At 61.8% G+C, this 27,295-nt stretch overlaps 1 protein-coding gene across 1 annotated transcript; it reads right to left on the bottom strand.

Annotated features, from left to right (window-relative positions):
* Positions 1-474: 474 nt before the first annotated feature.
* AEBP1 (AE binding protein 1) lies at positions 475-26,408 on the bottom strand. The gene is made up of 22 exons (XM_045007517.1): positions 25,273-26,408; positions 20,106-20,537; positions 14,253-14,318; positions 13,852-13,923; positions 13,421-13,492; positions 12,540-12,629; positions 11,400-11,483; positions 10,732-10,821; positions 10,263-10,358; positions 9,444-9,518; positions 8,949-9,058; positions 8,697-8,836; positions 7,864-7,948; positions 7,221-7,365; positions 6,589-6,677; positions 5,777-5,900; positions 5,220-5,416; positions 4,730-4,909; positions 4,048-4,393; positions 3,337-3,476; positions 2,071-2,170; positions 475-1,551 (listed from the first exon to the last, which is right to left on the bottom strand). Exons 1-22 carry the CDS (start codon positions 25,529-25,531, stop codon positions 986-988), a joined length of 3,558 nt encoding a protein of 1,185 aa, XP_044863452.1. The 5' UTR covers positions 25,532-26,408; the 3' UTR covers positions 475-985.
* Between the last annotated feature and the right edge of the window lie 887 nt (positions 26,409-27,295).

Here is a 27,295-nt window from a genome sequence, read left to right as displayed (position 1 = left end):
GAAGGGTGGGGAGCTGGTTCTGCTACATCCGCCCAAGTGTACGCTGCTGCCACCGCCCGACTCTGGGCCTGGCGAGGGGCGGTGGAGTCCCTCCCTCCCCAGGAAGCTCTGGCTGGGCCTGGCCTGGCCTGGCTGAGTGACCAGCCGCCCCTTTCACCTGTCATTGGGGTGCTGGCTCTTTGGATAAGGGCAAGGGCCTGAGCCTGCCACACCGGGGGGAGCTGGCACTGCTGCCCATGGACTGTGGCTGCAGGGGCCTGGCCATTCCAGCTCCACCACCACGGGACGCGGGAGCAAGCCCGGGTCCCTGGCAGGGTGGGTCTGAGCTGCCCCCCACTCTGCAGCCCCACCAGCAGCTGTCTGCAGCCTCACCAACGGGGCTCCTGCTGTGAGCACCCTCAGCTCTCGACCTCTGCCCAGCCAAGCCATCCTCCCCCTTCCCTGGCGCAGGGCGTCCCCTGCGAGGTGAGAGAAGACAAAGCTGGCACCTTTACCGACGTAGCTGGATTTATTCGTATAACAGGAACTGCGTGGAGGAACCCAGCTGCCCGTGGGGCTGCACTGCCCGTGCCTCCTGGGCCCTGCCCTGGAGAGGGTCCCAGCTCCCCCTGCTGGGCGGTGCAGGGCTGAGTCCTGCATCAACCCTCCCTCGCTCCCTGAGCCTGGCCAGCTGCCGGTGCTGCCCAGTCTCAAGGGGATCCCGTCGTTTCCTGCCCAGGAGGGTCAGGCACCCCCATGCCCAGCCCCCTGCGGGCAGCTACGTACCCCTGGACTCCTAGAAAGCGGCATGGTGAGCCTGGCATGGAAGCAGGAGGCCGGTGGGGGTGAGTACTGGGTTGACAGCAGGCTGCCTGGAGCCGCGGGGCTCTAGAAGCAGATGACAGTCCCTGCAGCTGAGGAAAGGGTGGCTGGCTGTGGGCAGGGAGCTGGCCACCGGGCACTAGCATCTGGGTTAGGCCTTAGGCAGCAGCGACCGGAGCGCCTCCTAATCGCCAAAGTTCACAGTGTAGGTCTCCGCCGTGGTCAGGGGCTGCGCAGTCCCTGTGCCCACCTCCCAGGCCCCGGCCTCCGTCTCCAGCTCCATCACCAGCTCCGTCACTGTCTCCAGCTCAGTGTAGGTCTCGGTCTCCCAGGTGGCGGCGGTGGGCGGCGGCTGGCTCCAGGGGGCGAAGGTGGTGCTGCTGAAGGTGAAGGGGAGGGAGGTGGTGGGGACCAGCGTGGGGGGGGCGCCGGTGGTGGTGGCGTTCAGCATGCGCTGGCGCATCTGTTGGCGGAGCCGCATGCGCTGGCGCATCCGCTGGCGGAGCCGCATGCGCTCCTGGGGCGTCATGGGCCGCCCAGACGGGATGCGCCGGATGGGCCGGTTCCCGTTCATGGCCATGATCTCCCGGATGCGTTTCCAGTTGGAGCGCGAGAGGACGAAGTTGCACTGCGTGGCACCGATGTCGTACAGGACAGTGCAGGTTTTGACGCTGGGGTTGTAGCCCTCGGCCCTGGCCACCACGCGGTACTCGCCCGGGTTCAGGATGCGCCAGTAATCCCCGCCGCTGGCTGCAAGGGCACGAGAGGAGAGGGGTGAGCGGAGCTCGCGGGGCAGGGGCGGGGGGGTTGCCCAGCACCTCACAGGGTTGTCTGCACCCTTCTGGGAAGAGGATGCCCCCTCTTCCCCCTTGGCCTTTGCAGAGCCTGGCCAGGGGGCCGGGCCAGCGCAGTCAGGGCCCCCCTCCCACTGAGGGCTGGGCACCTCCAGCCTTGGCTGTGGGGCTGCCCAGCTTGGAGACACTTACAGCTGCTGCAAGATACCTGCCGGGTCTGTGCTCTGGTGTAAGGCCAGGGAGAGGTGGGGGCAGTGCCTGGCACTGGGTGGGCACAGGCTGAGTGCCCATGGTGGAGGGGGAGGGGACAGCGCTTGGCACTGGGTGGGCACAGGCTGAGTGCCCACGGTGGAGGGGGAGATCAGCACCCATTGCAGACTGGGGAGGCTGGGTGCCTGGGGACCCTCCATGGGGGTGCCTGGGGGCTCGCTGGGGGTGCCCAGGGACCTGCTGCGGGGGTGGGACGCGGCCGTACCTGTTTTCATGTTGTGGTTGATTCCTCCCACGATGATGGTGGCGTTAGCGATGGGGTCCCCCTGCTGGTCTGTCACCACCCCTTTAATGCCCCGATGCACCTGCCGGGGGAAAGGCTGTTAGACTGGGGCTGCTGCAGGACCCCCTCAATCCCCCCGCCCCCTGACGTTATTGATATAATCTGGGACCATATAGAACATGGTTGCAACCAAGGTCCTGTAGTGGCACCAAATCTTAGGTAAAGGGGGTCATATAAGGTGTCTAAGACCAGGTTATGGGTTGCTGGTTATGATTATGGTGTCTATGTACGTATCATTTTGTAGTTGAAGTTATGAGTATTGGCTCTATACTGTCTGCATTTCAAAATTATGCTATGCTTCTGGGAGACTTCCCACACAAGTTGGTGTTAGCTCTGCCTAGCCTGCTTGATGGCCCATTAAGGACCATCAGCTACACAATTGACCCATGGAGAGAAGGCAAATATGCCTTGCAACTCAGCAAAGTATGCAGGGACTGGCCCATGTGACTCCAGACTCCATTTTGCTGTAATTTTCCACAGTAAGGACAAAGAGCTGTTCTTACACCTGGAAAAAAATATAAAAGGCTGATGCCGCATCTCCATCTTGTCTTCAATCCTGCTTCTTACCTCTGGAGGGACTTTGCTACAAACTGAAGCTCTGAACAAAGGACTGAATGACCCATCCCAGGGGGGGATGTACTCCAGAGACTTGATTTGAACCTGCAGTTTATTCTATCTCTGCTACAAGCCTGAACTAAGAACTTTGCCATCACTGTGTGTAATTGATTCCATGTAACCAATTCTAGCTCTCATCTCTACCTTTTTCCTTTTATGAATAAACCTTTAGATTTTAGATTCTAAAGGATTGGCAACAGTGTGATTTGTGGGTAAGATCTGATTTGTATATTGACCTGGGTCTGGGGCTTGATCCTTTGGGATCGAGAGAACCTTTTTCTTTTATTGGGGTTTTGGTTTTCATAACCATTCATCCCCAGGATGAGTGGCACTGGTGGTGATACTGGGAAACTGGAGTGTCTAAGGGAATTGCTTGTGTGACTTGTGATTAGCCAGTGGGGTGAGACCAAAGTCCTCTCTGTCTGGCTGGTTTGGTTTGCCTTAGAGGTGGAAAAACCCCAGCCTTGGGCTGTGACTGCCCTGTTTTAAACAATTTGTCCTGAATTGGAACCCTCAGTTGGGTCCCGCCAGAACCGCATCGTCACACCCCCGCTTTGGTTCCCCCGGGGTCACCTGCTCCATGAAGGTGAGCAGCGACTCCTTGTTGTTCTCCCACTCCTGCTGCAGCTCGCTGGCGTGGGGGAACTTGTCGCAGCCCAGGTAGATGGAGAGCTCCAGGCAGTTGGTGTGCAGGTAGCTGAAGTCGTTCAGGCCTGGCAGAGAAGTGGGAACGGGCCATCAGCACTGGCCAGGGGAGGGCTGGAGCCTGCCCATGGGGGAGTGTTCCCCTCCTAAGGGGGCAGCAGGGTCCCGGGGGCAGGCAGCCTGGCTGCAGTGGTGCCAGCCTCGGGGCGGGTGGCCTTGAGCCGAGGGGGCACCTGGCCTGGGTGAAGCAGGCCAGAGCGGTGGGAACAGGGGTGGGGGGCTGGGAGAGACCAGCTCAGCGATCCCTGCCTGGCCATGCTGCCCGGTGGGGGGGCGACAAGGAGCAATGGAGGCTGAACCCCCAGGTGGGGGGACGGGAGCCTCAGCATGCGGGGCCTTGCGAACAAAGCTCTGGAAAACGTCAGGAGGGGGTGACCCGAGAGTGGCCTGAGGGGCAGGGGCACCCAGCGGAGGGGCCAGCACTACGGGGCCTTGGGGGGTGTGCCCGGCTGAGGGTGATGTTGGCACCCTCCCCAAAGAGAGCCCTGTCTGTCCTAGTTTCTCCCCCACACCCGCCACAGCACCTCTGACTGGCGGGTGTTTGCTGCAGCGTTACCCCCCCCTCCTGCCTCCACTCACTCCCCACTCGGGGGTGCCACTTGGCGCCGCTGACGATGCCCATGCCGTTGGTCATGTCCTGGGTGTGGCAGCCCCCGCGGAAGGTCTCGGTCATGGTGAGGTGAGCCGAGGCGTAGGCGATGGCCAGCCAACGGAAGATGGCGTGGTCGGGGGTCTCCTGCGCATCCAGGTTCTCATCTTCATAGTCGTCCAGCGGGCGAGCCGCCGCCGCCCCCTCTCCCTCGCGGGGCGGCCGGGCCATGTCGTAGGGGTATGACACCAGCTTCTCCCCGCCGTGGAAGTTGGCTCCCAGCACGAAGGGGGTCTTCTCCATCCAGGCGAGGATGGCGCGCACCTCCACAGCCACCTGGGGGGGGCACAGAGCCGGGGCCTGTGGGCACACAAGCCCCCACCTCCTGCCCTTGGCAGAGCACCTCTCTGCCCAGCGCCCACGCCTACCTGCTCCCCTGCTAATCCCCACTCCATGAAGTGGCCAGGCATTGGCTGGCACCCTGCCCAGTAGCTCCACCATAAATGCCAGCTTGGTTCCCTGCCATCACCCCCAGCAGCCCCGCTCCGGCCTGCCTGCAGGCTGCGATTGCCTTCCCCACTAGCCCTGCAGGCAGGGTTCCCAGCCACCCCACCCTCCTGGCAGCACATGTGACCGGGAGCCAGGGCACCCAGAGCCCACACGGGCACTCACGTGGGCGTCTTCGGCCAAGTAGTGCTCGGGGATGGGGATGTGGTGGTTGGGGACCCGGTGTGGGACCCACTTCCGCTCCTCGGCTGCCCACAGCACGCTGGCCAGGTCCGGGAAGTTCTCGAAGATGTCGTAGCCTTCCTCGTTCCAGTGGCCCAGCGCCCAGTTACCCAGCTCGGAGCCCTGCGGGGAGGGGCATGACCCACTCAGCAGCAGGCCTCTGGCAGCTGGCACCAGCCCAGCCCAGCCTATTCCCCCCCCCCCCACGGCCATGCCCCAAGGGCTGGGCACAATGGAGCTGACAGACACTGATGTGGCTTCCTCTGCCCCATTCCCTCACAGCATCAGGTCCCCTCCCCCCCACTTTCTGCCCCCAGCAGGGTCCCCCCCATGCCCAAGTCCCTGCACAGAGCCAGGCCGAGCACGGCTGGTAACTGGGCCATGCTCGTGACATGCCAAGGGGCAGCGCAGGCAGGCACGGGGGAGCTCTCACCGCCTGGCTGGCGATCTCGTAGCCGTCAGGGTTGAGGGAGGGCACGAGGTGGATGCGGGTCTCTGTCACCAGGCTGCGCACACGTGGGTTCCCGTCCTGGTACTCCTTGCACAGGAACTGCATCAACAGCAGCAGAAGCTCGCGGCCCAGCACCTCATTGCCGTGCAGCCCGGCCGTGTAGCGGAATTCAGGCTCCCCTGCGGGGAGAGGGCGCGGGGTCACGGTGATGCCCTCCAGCCCAGGGTGCCCGCAGAAACTGGCACCGCACACCAGGTTCAGGGGAACAGTGGGCTGGGAAAACACAGGCAGCATCCCACCCCACCAGGAGCTCCTTCCCACGCAGGGAGAGACGCCCTCCGATTCCTGTGTGGGGCAGGCTGGGAGCTGGCAGGGCAACACGCCCAAGAGCCCGGTGCCACCAGCTCCTGGCCCCTCGCCATACAGCAGCCTGGTGCTTTGCTGCGCTGAAATCCCAAGGCCAGAGGCGGCTAACATGAGAGGGGTCTGCCTGCTGCCCCTGCCCCATTGCCCATCCCGCAGCCCAGGCCCTGCCTCACCAAGCTCATGCTCCCCCGGCTTGTCCGAGATCTCCATGGCGTAGATCTTCAGGCCGCGGGAGCTCTTGCCGATGTTGTAGATGCGCGTGATGCTGGGACACTCTTCGTTCACCACCTTCATGAGCTGCAGGGAGCAGGGAGGCATGAGGGGGCCAGGCCTGCCCACCCCACCTGCCCACCTTGGGTGGCACCAGGGCGGGGATGGAGGGGCCCTGGGTGGGGAGTCCATGCCACCAGCAAGGCAATGGGGGGCAGGGGGGGCTGTATTGCTCTCCCACAAGGAGAATAAAGGTCGGGGAGCCGCTGTCAGTGGGACACAAAGCGGGGCGGGCAGCGGGCGCCCCAAGAGGCTCATGGAATCGGCTGATGTCACCCGGACGGGCGCCAGGCAGCTCTGGCCCCCGGCATCGATGTGCCACTACTGGCTGTGAGCAGAGCTGGGGCGGGAGAGGAACCAGGGTCAATCCTCGCTGTCAGGATCACGCTGAACATGGGGGAGCCAGTCCCTGGCAATGACTCTGCGGGGAGGGGGCCGAGATGCCAGGGACACGGGGCTGGCTGGAGCACTGGGAAATGCTGCAGATAGGAGGCACTTGCCCTAGCCAATGCGGCAGGAGGCCAGGGCAGCGCTAACCCCCCAGAGGGGGCAGGGGGTTCCCTGGAAATACCCCAGGAGCTGGGCACTGCTCTGCGAGACCAGCAGCAGGCAGAGAGACAGAGCCAGCGCAGCGAGCTCCGAATGGCTCTGAATGCCACGCCAGGGGGGTGAACGCCCCTCCCCCCCGTCTCCAAGGAGGGGGTCGCACACGCACCTGCCTCATGTCCTTGTAGCTGTGGTGGCGGAAGTCCAGGTTGTCGGTGGACGTCACCTCGTTCTGTTGGCTGTAATAGCTGCTGATGGCTGAGGAGGGGGCAGAGCCGCTGGTCAGACACAAAGCCGTGACCCGGGGAGCCAGGAGGCAGAGGGAGGGACCCTGGTGCCTGGGAGGGGCCGTGCCATGCAGGAGCCTCTCAGGCTGGTTTTGCGGTGGAGAGCCCCAGAGGGCTCGGCCCAGAGCCCCTCGTAGTGAGCTGCCCCAGCCAGTTGGTGAGCTCAGCGCGCTGGCACTGCCAAGGACGCTGGTGTGGGACCTGCCCCCTGTCCTCTGGGGCGCCAGGTGGGCTCAGCCAGCACAGGGCCGGCTCCTGGGCAGGACCATCCCAGTGCTGCTCCAGATCCCCAGAGTCACTGCAACCGTGGGGGATGAGGAGCTGCAGGCCCCAGAGCCCCCCAGCAGCAGCCTGGCCCAGCCTGCCCATGCAGGGCTCTCAGGCCTGTTCTGCCGCTGCCGTCCCGTCCCTCCTGCCCCAGCGCCCAGGCCCCGCTCAGCTCCCCAGAGCCGCCTCCCGCCCGCGGCTGCAGCAGCGTCAGGCCCCGGTGGGTGCGTTTGCTCCCGTCTCTTACTGGAGAGGGGGCAGCCCAGCACCTCCAGCCGCATGCACAGGCTCCCGTTCCAGATCTGCGGGTACACCCGGATGAAGCGCGCGACCACGGGCTCCGGGAACTCGGTCAGCACCGGCGTGTCCCTGTCCACATTGCCATGGAAGAGCTGCAGGGAGAGGCCCAATAGGCAGCGTCAGGTGTGGCACCAGGACACACTGCCCCTGACGGCAGGCAAAGGAGGCAGGTACCAGGCAACCCTACCCCCCACCATGCTCTGTCAGTGCCCCTCAATCCTGACCCACAGTCCCAGCCCTGGGATGCTCCCCCCAGCTCTGCCAGTGCCCCACAATCCCAACCCCCAGCCCTGGGATGCTCCCCACAGCTCTGCCAGTGCCCCACAATCCCAACCCCCAGCCCTGGGATGCTCCCCCCAGCTCTGCCAGTGCCCCACAATCCCAACCCCCAGCCCTGGGATGCTCCCCCCAGCTCTGCCAGTGCCCCTCAATTTTGACCCCCAGCCCCAGGCCTGAGGCATGCGCCGGAGTTACAGCTGCTGTGCCCCAGATACGGCGGAGGCCGCCTGGGCGGGGTGCGGCCGGTTTGGGGGCAGGGCTGGGGGGTGGATGGGAGCCCCCAGCAGGGTGCCGGGGGGCAGGGCCCGTACCATCTCCTCGTAGCCATTGGAGTACATGACCCAGTTCTGGCTGTCGTTGCTGAAGCCCACGTAGAAGGCGGTGACAAAATCATCACTGGGGAGACAAGAGCATGGGGGGGACTCAGCACCCAGGGGCAGCCACAGCCGGGGGCAGGGAGTCTCGGGGGAGGGAGGCATAGGGATCTCGGCCTCAGGACACAGCCGGGGGCAGGGAATCTGGGTGGAGGGAGGCACAGGGATCTCAGCCTCAGGACACAGCCGGGGGCAGGGAGTCTGTGGGGAGGGAGGCACAGGGATCTCGGCCTCAGGACACAGTCAGGGGCAGGGAGTCTCGGGGGAGGGAGGCACAGGGATCTCGGCCTCAGGACACAGCCGGGGGCAGGGAGTCTGGGGGGAGGGAGGCACAGGGATCTCGGCCTCAGGACACAGCCAGGCAGCACGAGTCCTAGGCCCAGGAGCCGCCTGAGGTAAGCGCCGCCCGGCTGGAGCCTGCACCCCACACACACTCCTGCACCCAAACTCCCTCCCAGATCCTGCACCCCTCCCGCATCCCAACCCCCTGTCCCAGCCCTGAGCCCCCTCCTGCACCTGAACTCCCTCCCAGATCCTGCACCCCAGGCTCAGCCCTCTCCCACACCCCAACCCCCTGTCCCAGCCCGGTGAAAGTGAGTGAGGGTGGGGGAGAGCGAGTGACTGCGAGAGGGGGGATGGAGTGAGTGGGGCGGGGCCTCGGGGAAGGGGCAGGGCAAGAGTGTTTGGGTTTGTGTGATTAGACAGTTGGCAGCCCTAGCCTGGCCCGTACGTACTGGATCTGGGACACCCACCCCCCAGCCCATACTTACTGGATCTGGGAGTCCCGGCCCTGTGTGATGACCCCTGTGAATTTCGTGGTTCTCCTGGTGTCCACCTCAATCCAGTGAGCCCGGGTGTCGTCCTCCGCGCACCAGGCGCCGTCAAAGAAATCGTCCTCGTTGGAGCCGGCCTGAGGGGTGGGCAAAGGGAGAGGGGAGAGGGCAGGGTCTGCCCTCAGGCCAGTGGCAGGTAGGGGCAACCCCGGTCTGGGGGGGTCTGGCAGGGGATGGGGCTGCTCCTACCTGCATGTTGAGCCGACCGCGCTGAGCTCCCAGGCCGTGCCGCAGCATGGACGAGGCCAGGATCTGGTCGTCCTCGATGCGGTGGGACTCCATCCCGATGGGGGGGCACTCTGCAAGGCAGGGAGGGCAGCGCCCGCGTGACGGGGGAGGCCCTCGCTAGCCCAGCTCCCTCCGGCCCCCTCATTCCCCGGCTCAGGGCCACGACCGCAAACCCAGCTGCCCCCTGCCCGGGAGCGACCCTGCTGTGCCCGCTGCTGGTGGCGGAGCGGTTGGGGGACTTCTCCCTGCTCTCTGCCCCTGGCAGCTGGCGTGGCCCCTGCCGGGGCCCTCGGGCCCAGTGTGGGCACCAACCCAGCCGTGCCAGTTTCTGCATCAACCAGCCCGGGGCCAACCGGCCTCACTCGCCTTCCTGCCCCATCATCATTCCTGCCCCCTGCTCTCCAAATGGGGAATGTGGCTCTGCCCCCCGGCTGGCGCAGCCCGGGGGTCACTCACTTGTTTTCTCCTCCGGGGGCGTCCATTCGTCCTCATCTGTCTCCCACTTCTTCCCGCCCGGCTTCTTCGGCTTCCCTGCAGGTGGGTGGGGCGGGGGGTTAGTGAGAGGCAGGGGAGGATGCTGGGGCCGGGGCTGGGCCCCCTGCTCCGGGCAGGCACTGAGGGTGCCAGGCAGGGGCACGGAGAAGAGGTGGGAAAGGGGCCTGTTGCCCTGCACCCCTTGGCAGCTGAGCAGGGCCAGAGCAGCAGAATGGGAAGCGGCTGGGAAGGGCAGAGAGGCGGGGGGGTGGGGGGCGGGAACTGTGTGCACGTCTCTCTAACTCAAGCTGGCACGGCCAGAGCACCTGGAATGACCTATGCAGGGCCAGGCCGGAGAGAGGGCCCCAGCCGGGGATTCTGGGTACGGTGCCCCGGGGCCAGGCCCCAGCCGGGGATTCTGGGTACAGTGCCCCGGGGCCGGGCCCCAGCCGGGGATTCTGGGTACGGTACCCCGGGGCCGGGGATTCTGGGTACGGTGCCGCGGGGCTGGGCACCAGCCAGGGATTCTGGGTACAGTGCCCCAGGGCCGGGCCCCGGCCAGGGATTCAGGGTACGGTGCCCCGGGGCCGGGGATTCTGGGTACGGTGCCCCGGGGCCGGGCCCCAGCCGGGGATTCTGGGTACGGTGCCCCAGGGCCGGGCCCCGGCCAGGGATTCAGGGTACGGTGCCACGGGGCCGGGGATTCTGGGTACGGGGCCGCAGGGCCAAGCCCTGCTGGGGGTCCTGCGTCCGGCCCTGCTCCGGAGAGGACATGGTTCGGGGAGGCAGCTCCGCACTCACCTTTCCGCTCCTTGGTTTTCTCCTCCGCCCACTTGTCATCCGTGTCCACCTCCACCTCCTCCTCCTCCTTGCTGCTGCCGCCTTTCTTGGGCTTTCCTGCTCCAGGAGCGGAGAGGGGCAGGGTCAAGGCCAATGTGGCCAAGGAAGGGTTAGACCAGGCTCGTGGGTTCCTTCTGCCCCAGCCACTTGAGAACTGTGTCCCTGGGGATCCCCACGTAGCCGACGGGCCAGCACCTGGCCGGGGGCAGCCAGCAGCACAGGCCACCTGGGAGAAGGGAGCCCACATGGCCAGGGGTTTGGTCTCCTGGGGAGTGCATGCATGGTCAGCATATCTGGCCCCGCCCACAATTAGCATGGCCCAGCCCCATGTTCCTTGCCCCGCCCACAATTAACATGGCCCCACCCCATGTGTCTGGCCCCTCCCCCTGTGTGCCCTGCCCTACCCCACTGGGGGAAGCCCTCTCCTTACGTGGCTTGAGTCGCTCCTCGTCTGTTTCCATCTCGCCTTCGCCCTCTTTCTTGCTGGGGAACTTCTTGGGCTGGGGCAGGCCGTATTCCACTGCGGGCGAGAGCGGGATGCGCTGAGGGGCCGCTGCTGCTGAACGCAGCGGGAAGTGGGGGAGAACACGCCAGGGATCGGCCCCGCCGGATGCCACAGGACGTGATGCTGGGCTGCTGTGCACCCAGGCTGGGCCGTGTGGGCACTGGGCAGCCCTCCCCGCAAGACCCCAGCCCTGCCCAGTCATGGCCCTCCAGGGGGGGACCCCCTGTCTGCTGGTTCTAACTGGGGCTGGGACCCCTGTTAGCTCCTGGGGGCGAAATGCCAGATCTCCCCCGGCTGGCCTAAGGCCCGTCATGCTGCCTGGGCCTGCATGCACTGTCTGGGTGGCAGGCCAGGCCATGGCGGGGGTGGGAGCAGGATCATACGGGGCCAGGGCTGTGTTGTCTGGGTGTAGGGCACGGGGAGGGAAGGGGGCAGAGAGCTGTGGGGTCCGAAGCAGGGGAGAGGGGGACAGAGAGCTGCGGGGGGAGGCACGGTGCTGGGGGGAAGGGCAGAGGCCGAGTGCTGGTGGGGGAGGAGGCTGGGTGCTGGGGCAGGAGGGCCGGGTGGCCCGTCCTGAGGCGGCCGACACTCACTGTCGTCGTAGTCCGGCAGTGGCAATGGCAGCTTCTCATCGTAGTCCCTCTCGGGGGGCGGAGGGGGAGGCTCCACGGGCGGCTCTGCAGGAGGAGGAGGAGAGAGGCCGAGTGAGCCCCAGGGAGGCGGGTACAGCCAGGTGCCGGCGGGGGAGAGCCGCCAGGGCTGGGGGGACTTAGCCCAGGACAGACCCTCTGAGGGCTAATGTTCGGCTGCCCGCAGCACAGCATGGCCCACGACAGGGCAGGCAGGGGGCCTTTCAGAGGAGAGATCGTGGTCCAACCCCCACAGCCCCTCCCCATCGATCTGTGGCATTATAGGGCGCTAGGCCTGTGGTCTGAGGTGTCTGAGGTGACTTCAGGGACAGTGGCTGGAGCAGACCTGAGGGCTGCCCTAAATTGCCCCTCTGCTTCACTAGCCCCTGGGGACTTTGCAGGTGGCCAGAATAACCACGGTGTCTGAGCACTCCAGCCCCTCCCGCACAGAGCAGGTCCTTGGTTCCCAGGCTGTGTGGGTCACAGATGTGTGGCTAAGGGGCAGGAGCAGAGTCCAAGGGTCTAGTTGGGCCTGGGCACGTCACCCAAGGGCACCGCTCCTGCGGCTCCCCATGCAGCGGAGCCTGTGGGCCCCAGGGGAAGGGCCCAGACACCCAAGCAGTGGGGAGGTGCTGCTTTGCATGGGGAGCTGGGCATGAGGAGTGGGCACCTCTCTGACCAGCGGGCACACGACCCAGGGCACCGGAACCTTTGTAGAAGGGGGAGGGGCCCAAGGCCAAAGTGCCCCCTCCCTCTCTGCGGCTGCCCAAGCCAGCTGCCCTTTCTTCTGGTGACACAGCAGCCCCTGGTGGGCGAAAGGTGTAATTGCAGCACCTCCGCAGCAGACTATTATTCTGCGGGGGAAAAACAACCTTCAGAGGACATGAATTCTGTGCTTATGTGCCTCTTGTTAAAAAGTGTGGGGAGGGGGGTGGCTCCCTAGTCCCTCTGGTTTGGTGCCGGTACACACAACAGCCTCTGCACCGATGCAGGGCAGCCTCAGACCCCTCCAGCGGTGGCCCACTCAGGGGGTTTTCTCCCCTGCCTGTCCCCCACCCCCCTTCCTCCCTGGCTGGGGAAGACTCGGGGCCAGAAGAAACATACTTGGCTTCTCCTCCACCTCCAACGGCGGCTTCTCGGGTTTCTTTCTGCTCGCAGGTTTCTTGGGTTTCTGCTGCCGCCGGACGTATTCGACTGGGGGGAAGGAACGTAGGTTTGTCACTGTCCTGCTGCGGGAGGGAGAGCGGAGGCTCTAACCAGGGAGTTTCTCCCAGGATTGGGGCAGGGGGCTCCCATGTGGCATGAGGGGACAACAGTGTCCAGAGTGGGAGGAAAGAGCTGGCAAGAGGAAGGGTAACGCCCCCCTGGGGAGAACGGGGCAGCAGCCTGGCCAGTAGATGCAGGGCTGCCTTTCTACCAGGCCGTCTGAGAGCCGGGGCAATCCTGGGGCAGGAAGGGGCACTCAGTGTCGGGGGGGGTCTCCCTTCACCGTTGCGAGTGGGGTCAAGGGGGCAGAGCAGGCCGGATCCTGGCAGCTTTACTCGGATGCCAGCAGCCCTGGTCGTTGTCGTCCCCGCACAGGGACTGTGGGCCTGATCCTCCCCGCCTGGCACCGTGGGCATCACTTACCCCCATCCCAAGTCCAAAGGGGGCCTGATGCTGGGCACAGGAGGCTCAGGCCCCGTAGGACTTTGGCCCAAGGAGTATCAAGTGTTTAAGAGCCGTCTTACAGGATCCCAGGGCTGGGGCTCCGGGCTCTGCACAGGGGATGGGGCTGTGCAGCGCTGGGGGTCTGGGGCCTAGGAGGTGAGGCTGCCCCGTCCCAGGGGAGCAGGGGGGGTCGCAGGCCAGCCCCTTCTTCTTGGTGTGGGGGGGTCTCTGGTGTGCGCTTGCTCTAGGGCAGGGCTGTCCCCATGGGGCCGGGGCCCAGAGGGGAGTGAGGGTCTGGGTGGAGGGGCCACGGGGAGGTAGCAGCAGCCCCGTACAGTCCTCGTAGTCCTCCCGCTCAATCTGCTCGTTGTAGTCCAGCGTGGGCGGCTCGGGCTCTTCCGTCAGCACTGCAGAGAAAGACAGACACAGTCACCAGCTGCTGCCCATGAGGGTGCTGGGACCCAGCTCGACAGGGGGCCAGGCCGGGGGGGACATGGCAGGGGCTGCTCTCTGCTGTGCCAGGCTGGAGCTAAACTGCGGGCAGGAGAGGGCAGCGCAGTCACTGCTACAGCCTCATCTGGGAGGCTGCACCAGGGCCGTGGGCCCGAGGAGAGGCCCCCCCAGGGCTCCCACAGGATATGCCAGGGCTGGGGGCTCCTGGAAACTCTCCTGCCCTCCCTGAGGCCACGGGGACGCTCTGGGTTCAGAACAGGGAACTGAGGGGCACACAGCCAGGGCAGGCCCCACGCAGCTGGCGAGCGCTCACCAGGGTCGGGCGCCGGTCTCCGGTCCTCCCTGCTGGGCTCCCATGGCTCCGTCGGGGGCTCATGGAACTCATCTAGGAACAAAAGCTGTTGGCTGGGAGGGGTCCTCTGGGCCGGGCACCTTCCTGCTGCGCCAGGGCCTCTGCAGCCGCCCATGCCCATGCACTGCCCTCACGCTGCATGGCCCACACGCTGCCCATGTGTCACCCTCGCTCCTGCGCCTCTGCCCCCCCCAGCTCTCAGCAGCACATGCTGTTCCCACCAAAGCTCACCAAGCTGCTCCAGGCTCCTGTGCCCAAGGGAGATGGGGCCAAGCCTATGCAAAGTGCCAGGGCAGTGCTGCGATGGGGGGCGGGTCCACCCCGCAACCCCCACCCCCTCCCCCTCCCTGAACCGCTCTTACTCCGGTGGCTCCCCGGCTCCTGTTCTTCAGCCCAACGCGACTCATCCGGCTCCTCGGGAAATCCATCTGGAAAACACAGGGCAGGAGTTCAGAGCACTGGGCCGGGGGCTGGGGAGGGGCGGGAAGGCAAGGGGCCGGGACTGAACAGCCCTCTCGATCCCTGCACGGAGAGCCACACAGCAGGGGTCCAGGCCGGGCAAAGGGCTCAGCACCCCCCTGCCAGGAGAAGGAGGAGCTCTCAGGGCCTGGGGAAGCCACATGGCCTTGTCTCTGCAGAGAGAGACTCAGCATCCGGCGGGGACGGTCCCCAGGGGGTTGGCGCTTGGCACCCGCTGGGATGGTCCCCAGGGGGTTGGCACTCGGTACCCGGCAGGGACAGTCCCCGGGGGGTTGGCGCTCGGTACCCAGTGGGGACAGTCCCTGGGGGGCTAAGTGCTTGGTACCAGGCGGGCCTGCAGGGAAAGGGTTTAAAAATATCTGGCTGTTTGGGGAAAATGCCCTTGACAGCTCTGGAGAGGACTAGCCCAGCTCTCTGGCTGAGTGGAACAGCACGGAATAGCTAATGGTACAAGTGAGACGACTAAAGTGGTGGTTTTACTCAGCAGCAGTGGGGGTTACAGTTAATAACCTGGAGCACAACCCTCCAGGTTTCTCTTACTCAGCAGATGTTTGCTGAGGTTGTGGAAATTCTCCCAAGTCGCCTCCCCCCAGCCCCTGGGCACCGCGGAGTGTTTCCGCTTTTATAAATAGAACCAAACAGCAACTCCCGAATTTGCGGCTGGGTCAAAGACATTAACAGCGCATTGCCAATTTGGAGAGCGTTTCTATGGGGTGTTCAGTTACTGTGCGGTTTGCAAGACGGAGCAATTGTCTGAGGCTGCTTTAACCCTCAAACGTGCACTAGAAATTGTGTTCTTGATGGAGACAGCTGCTAAAAATGCCTGGGAGCTGCAACAGCATCCGGGCAACAAATAAATGGGAGGTCAGCCCAAAATGGACAGTGCTCTGTCTGCATGCTCCTGCTGTGGCAAACCGGCCCGCCGTGCAAAAGGCTGTTGGTTCACAGACAAACCCTGCAGAAGCTGCAACAAACTGGGGCGCAGACAGGTGATGTGCAAAACGCACAACCACCATCTCACAAGGACAAGCCCGGGGGCTTTCGTCAGCTCGCCAGGGACGGCGTGGAGTCCACGGAGAATGCTGGGGCATAAGAACATAAGAGCAGCCATACTGGGTCAGACCAAAGGTCCAACCAGCCCAGTATCCTGTCTACCGACAATGGCCAATGCCAAGTGCCCCAGAGGGAATGAACAGAACAGGGAATCATCAAGTGATCCATCCCCTGTCACCCATTCCCAGCTTCTGGCAGACAGAGGCTAGGGACACCATCCTTGCCCATCCTGGCTAATAGCCATTGATGGACCTATCCTCCATGAACTTATCTTTCTTGAAGCCTGTTATATCTTGGCCTTCACAACATCCTCTGGCAAGGAGTTCCACAAGTTGACTGTGTGTTGTATGAAGAAATACTTCCTTTTGTTCGTTTTAAACCTGCTGCCTATTAATTTCATTTGGTGACCCCTAGTTCTTGTGTTACGAGAAGGAGTAAATAACACGTCCTTATTTACTATCTCCACACCAGTCATGATTTTATAGACCTCTCTCATATCCCCCCTTAGTTTCCAAGCTGAAAAGTCCCAGTCTTATTAATCTCTCCTCATACGGAAGCCGTTCCATACCCCTAATCATTTTTGTTGCCCTTTTATGAACGTTTTCCAATTCCAATTCCATCTCTCCAACAGTTTGTGTAACAATAAAGGGTCCGTGGGATTTCTTTACACCAGACGGAGCAAGACGTCAAATGGAGCTGGATACTGGGTCTGCCATGTCTGTGTCGGATAATCTGAGGCTCTTTAAAGAGGGGACTTTGCAGAAAACTTGGTGCTACTAAAAACATACATGGGGAAGTCCTCACTCCCCTGGTGATTATTACACTGAACGTAACATACAAGTGTGTACAGCACCTGTTAAACCTCTCTGCTGTGAAGCGAGAGGGTCAGGTATTATTTGACAGAGTGGCTGAGAGAGATTCAGGTGGGCAGCAGAGCATAAAGGTCCAGATCCTCCAAGTTGTTTAGGCACCTAATTCCCGTTGATTTCAAAATGCCAGCAGATTTACAAAATTGTATGGCCTCTGGCCCAAAACAAACCTCTTGGACAAGGCAGAGGATATCTTTCAGGAGGGCATCAAAACCTTAAAACACCTGCCAGCAAAACTTGTGCCTGAAGAGGGAGCAATTCCTACATCTTGCAATGGTCATCCAGTGCATTTTGCCATAGGGCACTTAGGACTCCAGAATTATACCCAAGGTCAACTAGAGCAAATGGAGTGAAAAAGGGGGAGGAGGGATAGCTCAGTGGTTTGAGCATTGGCCTGCTAAACCCAGGGTTGTGAGTTCAATCCTTGAGGGGGCCATTTAGGGATTGGGGGCAAAAATCTGTCTGGGGATTGGTCCTGCTTTGAGCAGGGGGTTGGACTAGATGACCTCCTGAGGTCCCTTCCAACCCTGATATTCTATGATTCTATGAAAAAGAACACAGCTGCCCACATTTGTGGTGATTTCAAGGTTGCCTGGTACTGCATAAAGATCAGTATCCCTGGCCTGGAAATCAGGCTATAATTGCCTCATTAGCTGGCAGGAGGCGTCTCTCCGAGATCGACCGACCCTGAGCCTATCTACAAATGGAGATTGAAAATTGTCACAAGTACTGCGCGATGAACACACACAAGGACTTATTCCAACATCACTGGCAGGCGTTTGGAATAGCATCCACACTTGCTGTCTGGGAGCGAGCTCTAGACCTGCTATTAGAGGGCATTGCCAGTGCTCAGCATTACTGATCACAAGAGCTAGGGGTGAGGAACACCCGGAGAACCTCCCAGAGGTCGCTGTGAGTCTGAATGTGGGCTTGGGGCAAACAAGGAGAAATGGGATTTTTTCCAAGATTCAGTTGCATACGGCGGCCATTCCATGGACAAAGATGAGCTGCACAAATCCCAAGAGCAAGGCGAAGCTGTCCTTATAGCATCCCAGCCACGACACGTGTCCCACTCACATTCCTTTCTGGGCATGGTCAGTTACTACTGACGGATCTTACTTAACACAGCAACCGGGTTATGAGCTGTTGCACAGTGGACATTAGCTCGTCTCTCTCACCAATCGAAGTTGGTCCAGTAAAAGACCTCACCCACCCTGTCCGTCTACAGCAGTGGTTTTCAAACTTCGGGTCGCAACCCAGTACTGGGTCGCAGAATGCAAGGCACTGGGTCACCTTGCTCAGTACCCAGGGACCCTGGCAGCCGGCCAGTAAAAACTAGTAGTCTGTTCTGACACCGCGCTGCGCCCCGGAAGTGGCCAGCAGCAGGTCCAGCTCCTAGGCAGGGGGGACATGGGGCTCCATGCGCTGCCCCCACCCCGAGCACCAGCTCCACACTCCCATTGGCTGGGAACTGGCCAATGGGAGCTGGGGGGAGGGCGGAGCCTGCGGACCTCCGCCTAGGAGCTGGACCTGCTGCTTGTCGCTTCCGGGGCGCAGCGCAGTCTGTGGTGCCAGGACAGGCGGGTAGCCTGCCTCTGCACCCTGGCTTCGCCAGTGACCGGAGCCGCTGGAGGTAAGCTCATGCCCCAACCCTGTGCCCCAACCCTCTGCCCCAGCCCAGTACCCTCCCCCACAAACCTGGAGCCCCCTCCTGCACCTCAAACCCCTCATCCCCGGCCCCACCCCCAGAGCCTGCACCCACAGCCCAGAGCCCTGACCCCCTCCTGCACCCCAACCCCCTTCCCCAGCCAAGAGCCTCCTTCCACACCCTGAACCCCTCATTCCCAGCCCCACCCCTCAACCCTCATCCCCGCACCCCAACCTTCTGCCCTCCCACACCCCAAACCCCTTATCTCCAGCTCTGTTGGGTCGCGGGCATCAACAATTTTCTTCAACTGGGTCGCTGGAAAAAAAGTTTGAAAACCACTGGTCTACAGTGAGCCACGGTTCTTGATGAAGTCAAGAAGCTTCCAGGATCGGGAAGGGTCCTTACCAACTACAGCGCCCCTTTGCTTATGAAGATAGCTTGTGCCACCTCACGTTATGGAACTGGAGCAGTCATTTCACAAGGGGTGGAAGATCACACTGCCTTAGATCTCTTGGCAAAAGGGAAGAGAGCTGTACTTGAAGTGAGCGAGAGGCTCCGAGTGGAGTTAAAAACTGTCACCAATCCCTGGGTGGGCAACGGTTCACCAACCGCTGCTTTCGGTTTTAAAGGAGGCCCAGCAATGACTCCAGCATGGTTACAGAGAGGGGTGATGTTCAAAAGGGCCAACCGACATGCGAATGCAGATTGTTTGACACGCTGGCCCGCTGGAAATTGGCAGGTAAGCTGGCACACGGAAGTGGCACCAAAGCCAAGTAGATATGTTCTATGTGGCACCCTTGCCATGGCCAATGAAACCCTAACAATGACCCAGTGCTGGTGAAAGAGCAGGACATTTCGAGGAGTGGATGGAGTAATATGCCCGGACAGCTGTGTCCATCTTTCTTTGCTCACAAAGAACCATTACGTGTATATCAAGGTTGCGAATGTGGTTATTCCTATGGGGCTCAGGGCCCACGTATTCCAAGAATTAGACAAAGACTATTTGGGAATTTCAAAAAGGCAAAGTCTGGCCAAGAGTCCCGGGTGGTGGCCAGGGATTGATACACAATGGAGGAAATGCCAGAACAAGCGTCAAAATTGTCAGCAAACGCAACACATGCCTAAACGTGCTCCATACTGGACCGTTTTCAGGGCCATATATTGCCGTAGGTGCCCAACCTAACCGACTTGCAGCATTCTGTGTGCATTCCACTAGGTCAGCGCAGAGGGTTAGGAGTCGGCTTTTCAGGGACGGGAGTTTCTGAGCAGATGGTGACAACGGAACCTAATTCACATCCAAAGATGTCCAATTGTTTGTCGAGATAAATGGTATCAAACATGGCACCTCAGCTCCTCACCGTCCTGGCAGAAATGTTCCTGCAGACATTCAAGCAAGCGATCTAGACTAGGACCCCCCGATAAAACTGGCTTACCACACAATATTGCAATTTTTTCTTGGCCTATAGCAACGAAGCCCATGCGATTGCAAATCAGATGCCAGCAATGTTGTTTATGGGAGGTAATTTAGGGTCTCGCCTGGACTGGTTAAACTGGATGTTCATAAGAATCAGGTGGATGTGATTATTTGTGGCTAGGCGGTCAGGCTGGGTAAGAAAATCTTAGTGCGGGACGACCAAGCCAACTGGGGGAGCCCTGGAGTGACTGCACCTGGCCCGCTGCCTCAGTGGAGAGAAACAGCACCGAACATGCCCCAGAAAAGACTCATAACCCAGTCTTGAGGCACAAGTTCCACAACACTGCTGCCTCCTGGAAATCCCGAGCCGCGACACAGCCAGAGGCAGTGACGGCACCCGAGAGCCTCCTGGCCCTGTTTCTACTCCAAGGGACATTGATGCTACCAAGCAGGAAGCTGTCACCCCAGACACTGTTCTGATGTCCATGAGGCGTTCTCCAGGGAGAAGCCACCACTCAGATTGGCCATGCAGCATGTTTAGTGATGCTCACGGATTGGTAACTCCTTGGTCATGTCCTTTCATGCTAAAGGGGGAGGAGCCTGTCATGTGTAGGAATTGGGGGGTTGCCCTTGAGGTTGGGAGGTTCTGGGGAGGCGGAGGACAATGGGACCAGGCGGGGAGGAGTGCGGGGCGGGTGGGCGCCTCGTGCTGAATGACTGGCAACCTGATCAGCCAATCAGTAGCACTTACCTTTGTCCTGTTCCCCATAGGTCCGGGACCTCTCCTCTTCCTCGTCATAGGGTGAGGCGATTCTGGGAGTCTCGGGCAGGTCATAATCCTTTTCGGCTGGCGGGGGGATCAGAGGTCTCTCGGGTTGCCGGTACCTCTCCTCTTCCTCGTAGGGCTGGGTGGGGGTTGGTATCTTGGGCCTCTTTCCGACAGATGGCTTCTTGGTGGCTTTGGGAGGCTTCTCCTTGGGCTTCTTGGTGGCCTTTGGCTGCTTCTCCTTGGGCTTCTTGGTGGCCTTTGGGTCCTTGTCCTTGGGCTTCTTGGTGGTCTTTGGCTGCTTCTCCTTGGGCTTCTTGGTGGCCTTTGGCTGCTTCTCCCTGGGCTTCTTGGTGGGCTTGGGAGGCCTCTCCTTTTTCCCTTTCTTAGGTTTCTCTTTAACCTTCACAGTTGTCCCTGTATAAAAGGAAAGAGTCAGTCCCAGGCCGGTCTCTGGCCCCCACCCAACCAGCTGGGCCCCAGGCCTCTCCCTATTGGGTCTGTGGGGCCACCTGCCCCCACCCAGCTGGGCCCCAGGGAGTCATTGTCATTCCACACATGAAGGCAGCCACACTCTGTTGGGGCCTGTCTCTTCCCCTGCCTTTCAGCAGGACATTAAACAATACCCACTGGGGATTTCTGATGCCCACGGCCCAGTGGGCACCCAGCCTTGCCAGCACCATAGTCCACAGCCTCTGTGTCCGAGCAGCTCCCTTGGGTTCCTTCTATTTCCTACACAATGACCTAGGCTGCCCTGCCCACATTCTCCACCACTTCCACGCAGAAGCAGCCCAGCATTTAGAATTTTTAAATCTCCCGCTGTTTGGAGCCAGGCTCATAAGCTGTGAATAGTCGGCATTGGTAGTGCCAGCCCTGCAGCGTGCCAACCCTGCAACGTGCCCACCCTATCGTGCTGGTCATTCAGCCAGCGAATCCGGCCGCAGCGTGTCTGCAAACCGAGAGGGCACCCATTGGAACGATTAGCCGGGTTCTTTGCGTGCGTCACACTCGGCCGCTCACTTACTCAGCAAGCAGCGTGGGGCGGGGGGGCGGGAAGGGGCGGGGGGTTCAAACCTCCCGTTCTACTGATTGGAGACCATGGTCCTGAGAATTGTTTCTACACCCTGATGGGGCGAGAGCAATCAGCTGCCCCAGCGAATTCCCACGGTTATGAATATGAGGTTTGCTTTCTGGGAATGTTCTCCAGCAGTCACAGATCATCTCTCCCCCTTCTGGGAACAATCCATGCTCCCCAGGACAGGCAGGAAGCCAGCGCCAAAGAGATGGGGAGATGAGCAGGAAATGCCTTGGCATAATTGCCCAGCTCCAACCCCACTGAACTGACCCCAGGATGGGACCCAGGACAGAAGCTAGGACCTTGGTGCACAGTCAGCTGGACATGGAGGCAGGGGAATAGGGAACAGCTGAAGGGGGAGTGGGAAGCATGGGTATCTGGCTCTGTTAGTGCCCTTGCCCGGAGGCCCCTCGTGGACTGGCGTGTGATGCAGGGGGCACTCCAGGAGGCAGGTGCTCTTCAGGCATATGGTCAGGGTGGGGGCTCTGAGATCTCCCCGGCCCAGGGCTCCAGCGAGCTCCAGCCAGACATGGAGGCCTCGCTCCATGACTCAGTGGCTGACAGGAAGGAGAGGAGGCTGCTGAGTAACGGCCCCGTCGCCCCACGGCAGCCACAGGCTCATTCCAAAGCTCTGAGCAACAGCGTTCCCATGTCCTCTGGTGTGTGAGCAGAGAGGGCCCAATTCTGGGCTGGGATTTATAGCCACTCCCGCTCCTGGGGGAACGGGGCAGAATGTCTCCACCGCCCTGAGTGCCCGCTGTCTGTCCAGCGCCTCCCAGGAGTGTGACACTCACATGGCCCCGCTGAACTGACATGCCCAGGGCAGGCTGCAGGGAGGAACGAGTCCCCCGTGCAGAGGATACAGGGCTCCTTCCTCCTCCTCGCTCCCTCATCCCCTGGGCCTCTGGGTGAAGCCCCATTCTGGGCACAAGCTGAGTTGGAGTTCCTCACTGCCTGCCCAACCTCGGCAGCGACTGGATGCCCCCACACCCGACCCGGTCGGGGCTGATACACTCGGCAGCCATGGCTAAGCAGACAAGCAGCAGGTTTCTGACAAAACAATGTGCAAGGAGAGCAGTGTGCCATCGCTGGATTCCCGAGTTAACAGCTCCCTGTGATGAACGGCCCCCAGCTCACACCTCCTCCAGCCACCTACCCTAACCCAGGGCCCTGCCCCTGGGTGACAGACCATTAGGGCTGTCTCAGACAAGCCTTCCTGTCCTGCTCGGGGAGCACGGCCTCCCTCCTTGGAGAAGCTGGCGCAGCCCCACAGGCTGAGCAAAACAGAGCGAGCCCCCGCCAGGGTCCAGACTGTGCACCAGCAGCCGCCGAGCAGGGAAACCTCGCCCGAGGGCTGGGCCAGCAGCCAAACCCCGCTCTGCAGGCCTCGGCCTGGAAAAGCTGACGGGATGGAGCGGGCGGCCCACTTCCAAAGCCCAGAGGGGCCGTGCTGTCAGGGGCTTGTGCGATCGGGAGCACTGGTGAGAGACAGCATGTGCACGGCTATCCCTTTTCCCCGCCCAGTTCTTCCATGCCCTTCAATCCTGACCTACAACCCCCTGCTATCCCAGCCCTGGGCTCTTCCCAAGTCTCTGCAATGCCCGTCAGCTCAGACCCAGCACACGGCACTGGTAAGGATGGCAGCACAAAGCTCTCCCGTGCAGGATTCCCCTTTCTGCCCCATCACTCGACACCCGATCCATACGGCTCTTCCACCCCGCCATGGGGACTGGGAGCAGGGGGAAGTGAACCCAGCTGCCCACTGTGCTCTGAGGCCTGCTCACAACCTGGGGGAAGCCCTGGCAAAGGCACCAGCCCCCATAGAGCCCAGGGATGATACAGCCTCCTCAGGACACAGGAGGGAGAGAGAATGGAGCTAGGGGCCAGCTGAAAGTTTTCCATCAAGACCATATAGAAATTTGGCTTTTCCACTAAACCAGTTTTGTTGTTGTTGTTGTTGTTGTTGCAAAAAGCTTCTCTTTCCTGTGGGGGGATTTCAGTGCAAAAACCAATGCCCGAAACCTGCAATATTTGGATCCTGCAATGCCCCATGGGAGATGCAGTTGAGTTGCCTCGCTCCCCTCTTCTCCTCGATGCACCACGCTCCCCAGGGGACTTCGTCTCCCATGATGCTCCGCAGCCGCACTCCTTCCAAGCCCCTCCCCAAAAGGGGAACCTGTTGTCCATCATGGGAGATGTAGCCAGACCAGGGAGCTGGGCCTACAGCAGCCAATGGGAGGACACTGCACCCAAATGACAAGTCCCATGAGCAGGAGGGGTTGCAGGGGAATAGGTGGGCTCCCATTTTCGAATCAAAATATTTGGGAGGTTGATTTTTTTCCACTGAAAACTCTAAATGTTCTAGTTCTCAGTCACACACCCCATGCGGCAGGGTTCACACTGCTATCACCCAGTGAGCTGCTGCTGTAGGTCAGCATGGAGGGGGGACGCCATGGGGCAGGGCGGCTGAGGGTTGGGAAAGGCTAAGGGCGCCTCCTGCCAGCCTCCAGGAAAGCTGCACGGCAGAGCTGTGTTAAGGCTGAGAGTGGAAGCAGGCAGGCACACGAACACATGCATCAAGGGAACCACGTGCACACACACAAACATGGACGGAACCACATGAACACACACATCATGCATCCACCAGACACACACGCGGGGGCACTTCCCCCAAAGACAGTACCCAGTCGCGTTTATTGTTCCGCCAAGCCCATGCTTTCTGGGCTTCTGATTTTTGGGGGTGTGGGCCTGGCTCCCCTCCTGCCCTGGGCTCTCCCCTAGAGGCAGCTCAGTGGGGACATTTTGGAGCCTGGCCTGGGATCACTCTTGTGACCATCTGACTGCCCCACCTGTAAGCTGGTCCCAGAGACAGCCCTGGTGCGAGGGTAACCGCCTCACCTGTGCCCCCTGTGGCTGTCTGGAGGGGGACACTGGGATATCAGCTTCCCATATCACCCTCTGCGCTAACACTTGGGGGGAGGTGGGGCTGGATTCTCAGCCCTAGGGGCCAGACCCTCCATCGACCCCTCTAACAGGGACAGCATGGACTAGCCCCCCTGCAGCCCTGCTCCTTACCTGGGCCATCGGCACAGGGGAGGGGGGGAGCAGCTCAGCTCATGCAGTGCAGGGGGAAGCTGGGATTGCGGGGGGAGGGGATGAATAGACAGTGTCCATACAGGGGTTTGCTCTCTTGTAACTGTGACAGGTGGGGGAGAGGGTGAGTGTGCCCTGGGATCTACATGGGGGGAGAGGGGGAGATCTGCCCCAGGGGGCACAGACTCCACCGTGGCTGCCCCCTGGCTTTGCCTCAGGGATGCTGAGCACACTGCCCCAGGCACTAACAGGCTGGTTTGCTGGGAGGACACCACCGACCAGATGCTGATCTCCAGACATCTCTGTCAGGCGAGAGCCAAATACCAGCCCCCGTCGCTCCTTGGGAAGGGACAGTCCACACCCACCTTTGACGGCCGGGGTGTCCCATCACAGCAGGGTTCCCGCAGCATCCAGGGATGCCGCCGTCAGAGACCGGACCCTGGGCTGGGTGGACCCGGCTCTGACCCAGGCTGGCGAGCCCTGTGGTCCAGTCTCCAGCCTGTCACCCACAGCTGGGAACCCCCGGTAGCGCTGACCGGCCTGGGTCGAGGGGAAGGGGTGGCAGCTCCCAAGGCATTTTGGGAAGCCCAGCACGGCAAGGGGTGCTGGCTGCTCCGCTCTCCCACTCCCCCTCTCCCCAGGGGCACCCAGCACGAGCCAGGCAGCAGGAACCCCACATCCCAAGCTGCACGTCGCAGTCAGCAGAGCCCCTCTGCTGGCCCTAGGTAGCTGCAAGCAAGTCTCTTCAGGCCCAGTTCCCCCTGCCAAGCTCCTGGGTGCCAGTCACACCTGTGCAGAGTGGACGTAGGAAATGGAGTCTCGAGGGGGCTGGGCAGGGCCGGATTGGGACCAGGCAGAGTTAGGCCCAAGGGGGGTAGGTGGGGCAGGATCAGGCCCCAAGGTAGCCAGGCAGAATTGGACCAAAGAGGGTGGGGTGGGGCAGGATCGGGCCCTCTATGCCCAGGTTGCTCTCAGAACACTTACCTTCTTCCACCTCCGTGGGGGCCTTGGCTGCCTTGTCCTTCCCTGCAGGCTTCAGCCTCCCTTGTGGCTCGGGGGGCTCCTCCAGCCCCCTCCCCCCGGCTTCCTCCTCGCCCTCGGGGCTGACCTCCCGCAGGAAGCCCTGCAAGAACTCCTCAATCTCGTCATCCGTCAACTCCGGTGGGGGCTGCCCTGGGCTGGGGGTCAGCAGCCCCACAAGCAGGCAGAGCGGCAGCAGGCAGCAGGCGCCGGCAAGCCCCATGGAAGCCTCACGCCCCCGGGGGGGGCTAGGGCAGAGTTAGAGACCCCCCAGCCCCGGAGGGCACAGACCCTGGCCTCACCTGGCCTACGGGCTGGCTGGCCGTGTGGGGACAGGACCCGGTGGGGGGCTGTTTGTCGCTCTTGCTTCCTTCGGGGCAGCTGGGTCACCGGGCTCCACAGCAGGCAGATGCGGCGCAGCTGTCAGGACAGGGCAGCTCCGGGGCTTCCGGAGCGGGCGGTGGAATGTGCTGCCGACAGGGGGGTGGAGGGGGAGCAGGAGCCAGCCCCAAAGAATGCAGCTCCGCACAGCTGGGCTTAATTCAGACCAGAAGGTTGTGGCTGCGTCAGCTTTGAAGTCAGAGGCAGCAGGCCAAGGGCTGGGAGCCAGCAGGCCCCCACGACGCCTTGGAGAAGTTGCCCCCCCACATCCAAAAGTGGGGGGTCCAGGCTGGGCTGTACGGATCGGTCCAATACACCCAGCGATCGCTGCAGCCAGCAAACGGCGCCTGAAAGCTCAGAGACTCCTCACTGTCGCCCTGCTGCCCCCACCAGGGTCTCCAGCTACTCCCACACAGAGGGGGCTTCGGCAACACAGTTCCTTTTGCTGAGGCTGGTCGCCGGGACTCCAATCTGCGGGGCGTGGATTGTGGGGCTGATCCAGTCCCGGAGCGCAGCAGCAGCAGCAGGCACCTTCCCCTCTCCCCTACAGCTGTCGGAGTGGAAGCCTGGCAGCTGGAGGAACTGTCTAGCTCTGTGGAGGGAACCAAGGCCAGCCTCCCCTTCCCATTTCCAGAGAAGGGTGGATCAGAGAGGGCAGCGCCATTCGCTGTAACCCCATCCTGCCTGGGGAAGGGGAGATGCTGCCCAAGGCAGCTAGCACCGGCTCAGGCACCACAGGACCAGGGGAGACTTCCAGCAGTGTCGGAGAGCCATTCGCAGCCAGCGCTGGGATCGGCCTCTGGGACGCCCCCTCTGCGGCACCCGCTCAGCACACCGCCCCAACGGCAGAGTGCACAAGCCAAGGTGCCCGGGATGCCGGCTCACTGCCGAATGCAGGAGTCCCTGGGAAGATCTGATCCAAACCACGCAGGGGCCGGACGGCTCCAGATCCCTGCAGAGGAAGGAGAGGGCTCTCCCCAAATATACCGAGCAGAGGTGGGATTCGGGACCCAAAGCCCAGGCAGGCACCCAGGGGGCATGACTGTACAAACAGCAGAGTCACCTTCTTCTCCCAGGACTCTGTTGGTTCTGCAGCTGGACCCCTGGATCCAGTGGCCCGCCTCCCTGGATTTTGTGGCCCACCGGTTTCCATGCCAGGTCCACTGGACTCAGTGGCCAGGCCCCCCACTGAACTCAGCGGCCTCTGGTGCAGCAGATGGGAAATTCTGTGCCTTAATGATGATGGACAGAGTCCCCTCGCCCTCTGCGCAGCAGGCCCCCCGTTGGATAGCCAGGCGCTCTTTCCAAGCTCGCCGTAAGCTGTTGGTCGCTGCGTGATTTCACCATGGGAGCTGCCAGGGAGAGCCTGCAGGGCATGGCAGCTGTGGAGGGACAGCAAGGGGCTGGCACCTATGAAGGCATCGGGAGATTGTGGGAGAAGACACTAGCTGGCTTCTTCCGCTAAAGCAATCAACAGTTTGTAGCCCGCCCCCATGGCATCCTTTGATCCCCAAATGTGGTAGAGCTCCTTACTGCTCCCTCCTCAAAGCCTTGGTGATGCACCTTAGGACATAAAGTAAATGTGCACGTGCCATCAGTAGGGTTC

This window comes from Mauremys mutica, chromosome 2 (assembly GCF_020497125.1).
Source record: "Mauremys mutica isolate MM-2020 ecotype Southern chromosome 2, ASM2049712v1, whole genome shotgun sequence".
Taxonomy (NCBI): Eukaryota; Metazoa; Chordata; order Testudines; family Geoemydidae; genus Mauremys; species Mauremys mutica.
The sequence above is the reverse complement of the archived record's forward strand: the minus strand, read 5'-3'. Positions and strand labels throughout refer to the sequence as shown.